The sequence below is a fragment of the Budorcas taxicolor genome, chromosome 11 (genome assembly GCF_023091745.1).
Source record: "Budorcas taxicolor isolate Tak-1 chromosome 11, Takin1.1, whole genome shotgun sequence".
Taxonomy (NCBI): Eukaryota; Metazoa; Chordata; class Mammalia; order Artiodactyla; family Bovidae; genus Budorcas; species Budorcas taxicolor.
The window spans coordinates 122,470,199-122,482,349 of NC_068920.1; the positions used below are offsets into that span (position 1 = coordinate 122,470,199).

The following is a 12,151-nucleotide window of genomic DNA, read 5'->3' on the forward strand; positions in this document are numbered from 1 at the left end:
ATTCTCGGCCTCAGCAGCTGGCCCTAGTGCTGCAGGCTTTTGACCAACCATCTGTATCCCAGTGGGGCAGAGGCTGGGTGTTTTTGAGCTGAGGGCTTTCTGTCCTAGAATTCCCCTTTGGGGTTGAAGAAAGCCTGAGGTGAAAATTACTTAATGAGGGCTTGTGCCAGACAAACTTTATTCAGTGGGGAGGGGGAAATCTAATCAGGCAGAGTTTTACTAAGGCATTATATTTCTGTTTGGTAACTGTTTTTTATTTTTGGCTGCGCTGCACAGCATGTGGGATGTTAGTTCCCCAGCCAAGAATCAAACCTGTGCCCCCGTGCAGTGGACTCTCTGAGTCCTAACCACTGGGCCACCAGGGAAGTCCCTAGTAGCATTTTAAAAGTACGCCTGGGTAGATTCTTTTAACCTTAAATAGAGCTGTGAGCTGTACACGGGTACAGTTAGGCATGTCTAACTGTAATGAACATACATAAATTCGGTGTGAGTTTTCAGAAGAGATTTCACCTCGGGCACAGAAAGCACTTAACACCAAGGTATGACAAGGTTCAGGGACTGGCGGAGGAGAAGATACTCAGGTCCCCACAGGTTGCTGTCTGCTTTGAGAGTGGATTTTCTCCCATTTGGCCTATAGCTAGAGTCACTTTAAGACACTTGCGTTTTTTCATTTGTCAACAGGAAACCGAAAAGAGAAGAGCACCTGAGCGAAGAAGCCATCAAGGTGATCGCCAGCCTTCCTGACCTAACATTCATGCATGCCAAGGTGTTGATGTTCCCGACCACCTTGACACCTTCCACAAGCTCCCAAGAGAAGGCAGATGGATAACAGATGTGAACTGGACAGTTTCAATTGCTTTTCCTTCCCTCCAGCCCTTCCCTACCATCAAAAGCATACCTGCTCTAATTAAAAAAGAAAAAATTTAAAGTTCAGCTGATTTGTTGGTAAGCCGCACTAGAAAGGTATACATAGTAATGTATATTTATTTACATACTGAAGTCATAAATTTATATTAGAAACAAATGTAAATAATCGGGGGTGAACATTTTTGAAGATTTATTCTTTTTGTGTTGCTGGGGTGTATACATTTATGTCTTTGTGAAATACACTGGTGATGTCCTTCTTACACAACTTTTGAAATAAAAAATGAAAATTAAAAACCCAAATCTCCACTGTCTATGAAATCCCCTTCAGCCTTTTCAGATTTCATTGAATGTCGCATTAATTTTTCATATTGTATATTGAATTACTTTTGCTATCATAAATAAGCTCCAAGTCCCTGTTTAATTTTTTTTTTAATTTTATGTGTGGTGGGTTTGTTTCAGGTCTGGCTTTTGTTACCATTTTTGTGCTCTTTTTTAATCTTTTCAATCTGGCCTATTGCTGTTTGACCTTTTGCAAGGTACTTGCATTGATTGGTCTTTTGTTATAGGGTGTGGATCATTGTCAGAACTTGATTGAAGGGGTTTAAAGAGATTGTGTCTGTTTTAAATCAGTTTGGTTTGGAGAAGGACCAAATTACATGAATGTCTTACAATGAAATTTACTTGTTACTGATTTTTTTTTTGTTGTTCTATTGTACCACTATTTTTTGAGGATTTTGCACAGTGTAAAATGACATAATCATAGATTGCTATGGTTTAGGCTGTATATACAGTAAAAACTATGGGTTTTAAATGTTTGGGGAAATTCCTATGGAAAAAAGAAAGACATGTAGAAGAACCTCTAACAAGGTTAATGTGCATGCCTAAGGTCTTTTGAGATTTCAGTGTGTAAATTTCCTTTTAGCTTACACAAAAATAAAATAATTTAAAAGAAATTTAGCCTGGTGTCTGTACTTTGGTATCTGAGGGAAAATGTAATGAATTTGGACATTAAGTTTTATTTCATATTAATGTGTTTCAATCCAGAGAAAATCATTTGGTAGGGCTTTCACTTTATTAAAACCAAGAAGAATTAGAGTCTCACCCATAAGAACTTGAAGTGAAAGTGAAGTCACTCAGTCGTGTCCAGCTCTTTGCGACCCCATGGACACCAGGCTCCTCCGTCCATGGGATTTTCTAGGCAAGAGTACTGGAGTGGGTTGCCATTTCCTTCTCCAGGGAACTTCCCGACCCAGGGATCGAACCCAGGTCTCCCACATTGTAGACAGACGCTTTCCGTCTGAGCCACCAGGGAAGTCAAACAACCCTTTAAATAGCTAAGCTGTTTTTATGTAGAACATGAGATCATACAAGAAATTTCCATGATTCATTATAATGTATCTTTGTCAGAATTGGTGAAGTTAAATAGGGATATATAGGGAATTTTTTTTCTTCCTAAGAAAATAATATGCATGAAACTAAGGTGAGCAGAAAATTTCTTAAAAGCACTTTTAAAATATTGTTACTAGGTTAGGTGTTGCTTTAGCAAAGTCACATAACCCATTTCATTAGAAGCAGGCAATCAGCCCAACAGTAGTCCACCTCATCGGCTACGGGAATGTTCCATTGGAACTCTTCTGTACCTCTGTCATTGACAGAGATTCCTGTGTTGCCAGGTTATTACACGGGCCATTGCAACAGTTGCTGGAGTGTAATTTAAGTAAGGCCTGAAGCAACGATGCTTATCCAGTCCATCTCCTGCCATTTCCCCCATCGTTTTTTTCAGAGAAAGCTTTCCTTCAGAATAATCACAAGTTATCAGTGCCCAGTGGACCTTCTGAATGGAAGGATAAAAGTATTCCTCAGCAGACTTTTACTTGTTTCAGTAAATTGAAGGTGAAGGGCTGCTTATACAGTCCATTACAACTAAAGTATAATGGTACCCTTCATCAGCCTAAGTTCAGAGCCTGTTTATTAGCTGTGATACCATGAGAAAGTTAATCAACTTCTCTGAGCCATAGTTCTACTATCTTTAAAAATGGGAATGATACCACCTACCTGTGGGGTTGATGTATTAAATAATAACTGTAAAACATTTATCACATGAGGAAACCATCAATAAATGATAGAGCATAGTTCACAAAATCTATAAAGGCCCCTGTAGTCCCAGTAGATTCAAGAAGCAGTCACAGGAAACAGGATCACTTAAGTTACTGTGCTATAATTTAAAAGTGATCAACTGGACATTTCTCAAGAAAGTGCCCCTGCTTTAATGTAAATAATTGGTCTAAACTTTTCAGTAAGCCACACTTCCCTTTCGTGTGTCATATTGGCCTTTGATGTTTTAGTCACAACAGGTACATTAACACTTGGTTGTCATAGGTTAAGGTCAGGGGTCTAGTCCTGAGGACCAAAAGTCTTAGCTTTTCAGCTTTCCATTTTTCAGCATTTCAGCTCAGCTTTGCACCAGATCAAGGCCTGAATTACACCGGAAAGCAATAACGAGCAGGGCTGGTGCAGGAAAAGCCTTGCGCATCTCCATGCAAATCTCAGCGACCGGAGAGCTTATTGGCTGCAAGTTTGTCTTGATCTTCAGCTGCTTCTCAGAGCAGCTGCCCATTTGTCCTTCTCAAAGTCAGCCAGAAGGACCCTGCAGAGGTGGGGAGAAGAAACCAAGGAGTCAGAGACCCTAAAAGCCAAGTCACACACAGTGAAGACCGATTTAGCCTCGGCTCAGACGGTAAAGAATCTGGATGCTTGCAGTGCAGGAGACTTGGCTTCAATCCCTGGATTGGGAAGATCCCCTGGAGAAGGGGAATGGCATCCCACTCCTGTATTCTTGCCTGGGAAAACCCACAGATGGCTGCAAAGAGGAGCCTGGTAGGCTATCGATCATGGAGTCACGAAGACTCAGACACGACTGAGCGACTAACACACCTTGTGTCTTCCACATCTTAAAACCAGCACACTCATGCCCTAGAGTCTCGTCTTAACTTGATGGCCAAATCCAAACAGCCATACCAGTTAATTCAAGTCAAACTACAAAGTTATAGGAGAAACTTCCCTAAATTGAGTCATGTGTCACTACTATTTTGTGAGTCATTCTTTTATAGAGAGACTTGTTCTTCCCTCTACATGGTTGTCATGCTCTTTATTTAGAACTTGTTGTCTTTTTGCTCCCTCATGTTTCTTGAATCAGGATTAGGCTTGGCTGTGAGTAACAAAACCCAAAAATACTACATATAATAAGACTCATACTTTCGTCACATTTTAACTTCTCTGAAATTGGAGTGTGTCATACAATTAGATGGGGTAGCTATTTAATTGGCAGCAGTTTCTTTTTCTTAGTGATATATAAAATAATGCTCTCTTACATTCAATGACAGAGTTGGTGGGAAATGGTAATGGTGGCTTCAACATTAGTTTATTTCTCTTGCATGTACAACATCAGAAAACAGTCTGGGGATAGTAAAGAGGCTTCATAAGCTCATCCGAAATGGAAACTCTAAGCATCCTGTCCTGTGATTCTCAACACATGGTCGCTCTTATGCTCCAAGTATTCTGTTGGGGGGTTCAGCTGCCAAGTCTGCATTCCAGCCATCGTGGGAGAAGGGCATACTCCTTTCTGCTAAGGACACTTTCCATAAGGTATAGACAGTATTTCTAATTCCGACTCATTGACCAGAACTTAGTTGCAGTGCCATCAGTTTAGTTCAGTCGCTCAGTCGTGTCCGACTCTGTGACCCCATGGATTGCAGCACGCCAGGCTTCTCTGTCCATCAGAACTCCCGGAGCTTATTCAGACTCATATCCATCGAGTCAGTGATGCCATCCAACGATCCCATCCTCTGTGGTCCCCTTTCTCCTCCCCTGTTTGATCTTTCCCAGAATCAGGGCCTTTTCAAATGAGTCATTTCTTCACATGGTGGCTAAAGTATTGGGAGTTTCAGCTTCAGCATCAGTCCTTCCAATGAATATTCAGGACTGATTTCCTTTAGGATGGACTGGTTGGATCTCCTTGCAGTCCAAGGGAGTCTCAAGAGTCTTCAACACCACAGTTCAAAAGCATCAATTCTTCAGCCCTCAGCTTTCTTTATAGTCCAACTCTCACATCCTTACATAACTACTGGAAAACCATAGCTTTGACTAGATGGACTTTTGTTGGTAAAGTAATGTCTCTGCTTTTTAATATATTGTCTAGGTTGATCATAGCTTTTCTTTCAAGAAGCAAGTGCCTTTTCATTTCATGGCTGCAGTCACCATCTGCAATAATTTTGGAGCCCCAAAAATAAAGTCTGTCACTGTGTTTCCATTATTTCCGCATCTATTAGCCATGAAGTGATGGGACCAGATGTCATGATCTTAGTTTTCTGAATGAAGAGTTTAAAGCCAGCTTTTTCACTCTCCTCTTTCATCAAGAGGCTCTTCACTTCCTCTTCACTTTCTGCCATAAGGGTGGTGTCATCTGCGTATCTGAGGTTATTGATATTTCTCCCAGCAATCTTGACTCCAGCTTGTGCTTCATCCAGCCTGGCATGTCTCATGATGTACTCTGCATACGAGTTAAATAAGTGGGATGATAGTATACAGCCTTGTCGTACTCCTTTTCCTATTTGGAACCAGTCTGTTGTTCCATGTCCAGTTCTAACTGTTGCTTCGTGATCTGCATACAGATTTCTCAGGAGGCAGGTCAGGTGGTCTGGTATTCCCATCTCTTTAAGAATTTTCCACAGTGTTGTGATTCACACAGTGCCATATCTAACTGCAAAAGATATGCAGTACCATATCTAACTGCAAAAGAGACTGGGAAATACCTTTATCCTGGGTGGCCAACTTAAAGGGATTCTAGTAGTGAGGAAAGAGAGAACAGATGATGTAGGACAACCAGAAGTCTGAGTCACTCTTGTTTTTCACTTCTCGGTCCTTACACATAGCATGTCATGGAGCTAAAGTAGTACATAGAGAAATGAGTTCTGGGATCATTGTCTCAGGCTGTGGCAATGCCTCAAATGGGATCTGTCAGCTTCCTGTTGGTTTTCCAAGGGGGAAAGGTCAATAGGAGGTAGCTCAGGTTTACCAGCACCTTTCAGAGGCACAAACGCTGAGACAAATCACAGGTGGAAGTAGGGAACAGTCTGGGGAGGTAGAAGGGACACCGGATTAAGCTAAGAGTTGTGTGTTCTAAGTTTAGCTCTGCCACTAATCAGCTGTTAAGATCTTGGATAAATCCCTTTCTAAGTCGCAGGTACTTGATGCATAAAATGAGGGGTCGGAATCTACAGAATCAAAAGCTAAAGGAGGAGGACTTCCCTGGTGTCCAGTGACTAAGGTTCTGCATTCCCAATGCAAGGGGCCTGGGTTTGATCCCTGGTGGGGAACTAGATCCTGCACGTGTGTTCAGTCACTAAGTCGTTTCCAACTCTTTGCGACCCCATGCCCTGTAGCCCACCAGGCTCCTCTGTCCATGGGATTCTCCAGGCAAGAATACTGGAGAGGATTGCCAGTTCCTGCTCCAGGAGATCTTCCTCACCCATGGATCGAGCCTGTCTTCTGCATTGTCCGGTGGGTTCTTACCACCGAGCCACCAGGGAAGCCCCCTAGACTCTGCGCTCCGTAACTAAAGCTCCCATATACCACAACAAAGACTGAGGATCCCAAGTGCCACAACTAGGACCTGAGTGGCCAAATGAAAAAAAAAAAAAAACATAAATTTTCAAACAAACAATTTTAAAAAGCTAATTTGGGGAAACCTTAGAGAATCAGAATTTTAGAGCTGAAAGTTCGGCTGGCCCAGTGCTCTGCAAGTCACTCCCAGAAGCAGTGTTGCAGGAGGGCTGGGCCTTGCAGCGATGGGGGTGTCCATAGTAACACACTGGGTTTATGTGGGGAGCAGGGAGATTTGCAGGAGATTCATTGGAGCAAAGGGTTCCATTGCTATCAAACGTTGGGAGCCAATGATGATTACATTCCCAGAGCTGAAGAAATTGAAGCCTGGAAAAGGAAATTGGCATTCACAACATTACTCATCTATAACCAGAGGCCAAACCTGAATCCAGTTTCCTAATTCTCGGTCTTTTCCTTTACACACTCTTGTATCTCCCTTCTGAACAGGCAGCCAGTTTAGCCTTTGCCCAAACAACTGCAGGACCTCATGTGAGCTCAGACTCTCACAGGTTGTTTGCCCCCGACACACACCTGCTTTGCAGGCCAGAACTGACGGTTAGGTAGAAGGGGCACCAGGTTAAGTTTGATTCAAGGGAGAAAACGAATCCCTTTACCATAAATACTGAAGACCAGTATCATGCTCCCTGTCCCTGCCTTCTACCAGGTCACCCATGATAACCCAGCTGCCAGGTCTTTCCTATACATATCATCCTTCCCTGCATATTATTCCAGTTTACCATAATTCCTCTTAAAATGCGCTCTCGAGGGCTTCCCTAGTGGCTCAGTGGTAAAGAATCCAAAGCAGGAGACACAAGTTTGATCCCCAGGTCGGAAAGACTCCACATACCTTGGAGCAACTAAGCCCATGGGCCACAACTACTGAATCCCATGTGCCTAGAGCCCGGGCACATCAACAAGAGAAGCCATGCAATGAGAAGTCTGCTTACCGCAACTAGAGAGTAGACCCACTCACCACAACTAGGTAAGAAGCCTGTACAGCACCGAAGACCCAGCACAGCCCAAGATAAATAATAAATAAATAAATAAAATTCATGTTTTTAAATGTGCTCCTGAGACTGGACCAGATGTTGCTTCATCACTGGCAGAGGGCTCATATTTATTTCATTTCAGAGACTTCTTTCAAAGGTAGCCTACAATTGCATTATTGTAATGTAATGTTGCCATACTGTCTATGGCAACAACATTGTCTCTTTATATTGTGTAAACAGTCTTTTCCCCGTAACTGCCATCAAGTCAGATTCTCTCTATCATCTACTTGTGTCCTTGAGTTTCTAAGAACCAAAAACGGTTCTTCATTTGGCCTTTTACAACATTACTCTGTTAGCTTTGAATGTCTATTTCAGCCGGTCCATCTCATCAGATCTTAAATGTACCATCTAGCATGCAGTCTCCCCCTCCTTCCTCAGGTTTGTCATCCACAGATTGACAAATAACCTGTGTGATCCAATCACCGACCCAGATATTGAACTGTACACATCCCCACATCTCCCCTTGCAGAGCACCAGGAAGACTCGGACACAGCTTCCCAGCACAGAGACACTCACGTTTCTCCATCTTGCCCACAGCTCCTAAGAGCAGGCAGAGCTTTGCCAAATCCCTCTCACTCTGCTTCTGGGCAGTTCATGGACATCCTGAGCATTTCCACACATGATCTCCAACCCCTCATTCAGCTTGATGTCTGTGCCCTAGCGCTCCCAAAGTGAAAGGGTGATGAAACAAGTAAGAAATAAAAACAGCTACTCAGGATGGGAGATTAAATGAGGATAATCCATAGAGTCACTGGCACATAAGAAGCACTCAGTAAATAATTTTGTATTATCATCCTTTGTCCAGGTCAGCACTCCATCACTGATGATACAGAGAGAAGGCGATGCTGGGAGCAACGGTCGTCCTCCTGACAGTAAATCAGAAAGGCCGCCTGACATCCAGTCACTGGATGCCCTCCGCGTCTCATGCCTCCATTGTCCAACATGTTACCTCATCTCTTTGACAGGACAATCTCTGAAGATAGAATTCATATCACTTCATATATTTTATTTTAGATTTACCACTTTCAAGAACTGCTCCCTTCCTTCAGTTTTCCAAAACTAGGATTTAAGGGTTAGACAACGGTCCCCTCCCCAACCCTGACCAAGACTGTGAGTGGCGACGTCGGTTCGTTTGGCTTCCACCTTTCGACTCGCCTCTGGGCCACACTCACGCCCCTCTCCCCATGTGGTCATCTCATTCCTGGGGGTCAGTGACTAGAGCCACAGAAAATCACAAAGGTCAGTGGGTGCTGTGTCTGCCTCGGGAAGGGGTCTCCCTGGTTGCCGATGTAGTGTTTCCCAATGGCTCCTCAGCCCGAACAGGTAACACACAGTCTTGATCAAGCTCCTCATCCTTGCCCCGTCTGCAGCCCTGCCCCAGGCTTCTGAAACCCACCACCCCCAGCCAGGATCCCACAGACTCTGCATCGACGTATGTGCCTCACAAAGCTGCACTCTCACCTGCCTGCACACCCTCAGCCCTGGCCTTGGTGGCCTGTCCCCATTAACCTCCCAAACCCCTGCTCAGGGCCTGCTCCCCTGCCTCATGCCTAATCCTCTCAGACCTGGAGTTCCCAGCAGTGATGCCTCCTCCACCCCCATCTCCTCCATCTTCAGGCCCCCAGGGTCTCTCGCGTGGCCACGGTGACAGCCCATGCTGACTCACCCCACCTCGCCTCCCTTCCCATCTAACCTTTGGCCGAGCGCAGAGTGCTCGTCTATCAGAAAGCCTTCCCGGTGCTCCTTTGCCCTCAGGACAAAGTCTTAACTCCTCGGCGTATCACAAAACATCTGGGGCTGCACCCATGTGTGGCAGGCTCTGCCAGGATGGTCAGCTGCTCTCCAGGACCCAAGCGCCCCATCCCAGGGTCGCTCTTCCTTACCATGGGGCCAGCGTCGCTCCCGGAAGCCATTCTGGTCGCCCCTCCCCTGCCCCGTCCGTCCCCAACACCAGTTGATTGGTCTGCTGCCACCCTGGGTGCTTGGAAGAGTTCTCTGATAATAAGAGGTTTACATTATTGTCATCCAACCAGCCTGCATTACTAGCAATGCCACTGGGTGCCAGGCACGCGCCTTGCACACACGGGCCTTCAGAATCCTCCCTGGAACTCTAAGAGGTCCCTGAACACTACTCACCCCAGTTTGCTGGGGATAAAACCATGACTTGGAACACTGCGTAATTTCCCCAAGGTCACTCAGCCAGGAAGCGAAAGAGTGTAGAAGCCAGGTCTATCTGATCCCAGAAGCTTCATGGTGTGATGAGGGCTGTCAAGTCACCTGTGGCTTTGCTCCTTGCTCCCTCAGGCTGTGAGCTCCTCGAGGGCAGGACCCTGTCTTTCTCCGATCAGGCCCATGATCCCTGGCAGACATTCACCTTGTTTGCTTCCTGAACCAGTTAGTACTGAGCCCCTCGGCAAAATGGAGGGATCCTTCCAGCATCTGTCCTGTGCCTTGGCCTGCAAATATGAGAGCCTTGCTTCATATTCTGTCTTATTTTTCTCCAGATACCCTGTTCCGTTGATCACTGACTCGATTCTCCAAGCTCTGAGACTAACACCAACACCAACCCCATGGGATTTCAGTTTTGCTGAAAGCTATTTGTTTGGGTATGGTTTGGCCTTGATTCCTGCCTTGTACAAGCAGCAAGTAGGGGCTGGACATGGGGAGATCTCAGGTGCTCCTGGGGCATGGCTCCAGAGCCCACACCGCATGGCGGGTCCTGTTTGGAAAGCTCATGGCTCTGTAAGGAGATTCCCAAACCTGGAATCCTGACCTTTCCCCAGAGGGGCCCTTGGTGGGTAGTGATGGGCAGTAAGTTCCTGAGTAAGGCCTGGGGGTGCTCAGACTTGGGGTCCTCAGACAGAGCTTGATATCCCTGAATGCAGGGTCACACTGACAGTCACTGAACTCAGGGACACAACAAGGAAAACTGAAGGCATGCGCATGTTGAAACTTGCCCAGCCAACTGTCTGCTTCCAATAACCACCCCTTCTTTTCTCTTCTGAGTTAGGGCTGGAGGCGGCGTGGTCATGGCAGACGGAGTTGCTCCTGACTTTTCTGTTCTGAGGCAGGCTCCCCAGTACGGCCACAGCACCCCAAATCCACAGGATGACTGCCAGAGACAGCTATGCCAGGGGCCCTCCTCCCATTAATAAATCCAAGCTTCAGCTGAATGGAGACATTTGACTGAAACCAGTCTTTTTACTCTGAAGGAGTAGCGAAGTGTGACTCAAGGCCTGCCCGACTCCAGCCTTAATAAAGCCTTGGTCGTGGGAAGACCGGTTTGAGTGGGTGAGAATTTGTTTCACTTTATTTTTGCTGAGTTGCCTTGGGAGACTGAACTTTGATCTGGGTGGGAATCACTAATTCATTGGCTCACAGGAAGACATACACCAGTGTTCCACCTCCTGTCAGAAGAAACCGGTGCCCCTTGGCTCAAGGAAGAAGCCTGAACGCAGTCCCCAGCACCCCGGTCCCCTCCCACACACTCGCCCGCCTGCTTAGTCACCTTTCTTGGCCTCCTGGGTCCCATCAGTGCCACACCAGCCACAACCAGAGAGCTGGGCGGCTTGGTTTCCCTTCAGTTACTATCTTGTAACTCCCTCTTAATTTACAATCTGTTTGCTCTCTCAGATGTTTGGAAAGAAAACTCCTTAGTCAGCAGCCCTGGAAAGCTTCATTTTCAGTGAAAACTGGATCCTTCTTTCCCAGGTTTTTTTGGGGGCTTGTGGCTGGAACCTAACATCTGTGAGGCAGGCAGGACCTCACTGGCTCTGTGTCACCAGATACCGATTGAAAGGATGCATTCGGGATAGAAAATGTGGGCAGAGCCCACCAGTGACAACAGGTCTTTATTTAATACCACCCTCTGCCGACCAGAAGGTGGGTGAGCTATCGGCCCTGAGAGAGGAGCGAAGATGAGAAACGTCCAGCCTAGCTCAGATGCTAGTGGGGACCCACCAGGAAGCCCTTTCCCTAAGGGCTGACAAGAAAGCCACACAACCTGAACATCTTCCTGACTGGAGGGGAGTGTTCGCCACCGGGTTATTTAGCTCTGCGGGCTGGCCTCTCAGACAGGGTCCTCCCAGGCACTTCCATCAGAGGTGACGCATCAGCCTGCTCGACTTTGAACCGTCCTGTGGCGTGCTTCTGAAGATTGTGAAAGAAGGGGCAGGAGCTGTTACTAAGGATAATCATTTCAACACGGAACTTGGTAGGGAACGAAGCACACCACTGGCTCTTGGGCCCTGGTGGTTCCAGGATTTCTCATCTGTCCTCAAGTGTTTACCAGCCCCACGGCTAAGGAACCCTGAAATGCGGCCTGAACGTTGCTCCTGGGAAAGAAGCAGGAATGAGGCAACTGGAGTCTGAATCCTGGTATGCCACTTCCTAACTGTGAGACTAGGAACCAGTCTGTCAAATGGGGATCAGCATTAAAGTTAAAAAAAAAACAAAAACATGAAAACAGTCCTCTTAGAATTAAAGAAAGAACTTTTGTTAAACAAATTTGCACAAACTTGGAAGCAATAAATACTGAGTGATGTAACATACTATTATTTTCATTAATCATTATC

General features: G+C 45.8%; 1 protein-coding gene across 1 annotated transcript in view; it reads left to right on the forward strand.

The window, feature by feature from the left end:
* The window catches only part of AFTPH (aftiphilin), a 69,813-nt gene extending 67,989 nt beyond the window's left edge, over nt 1-1,824 (forward strand). Inside the window, exon 9 of the mRNA XM_052647801.1 lies at nt 682-1,824. Coding sequence (XP_052503761.1) covers nt 682-829 — 148 coding nt within the window. The 3' untranslated portion in view covers nt 830-1,824. The remainder of the gene's footprint in view (nt 1-681) is intronic.
* The last annotated feature ends 10,327 nt before the right edge of the window (nt 1,825-12,151 follow it).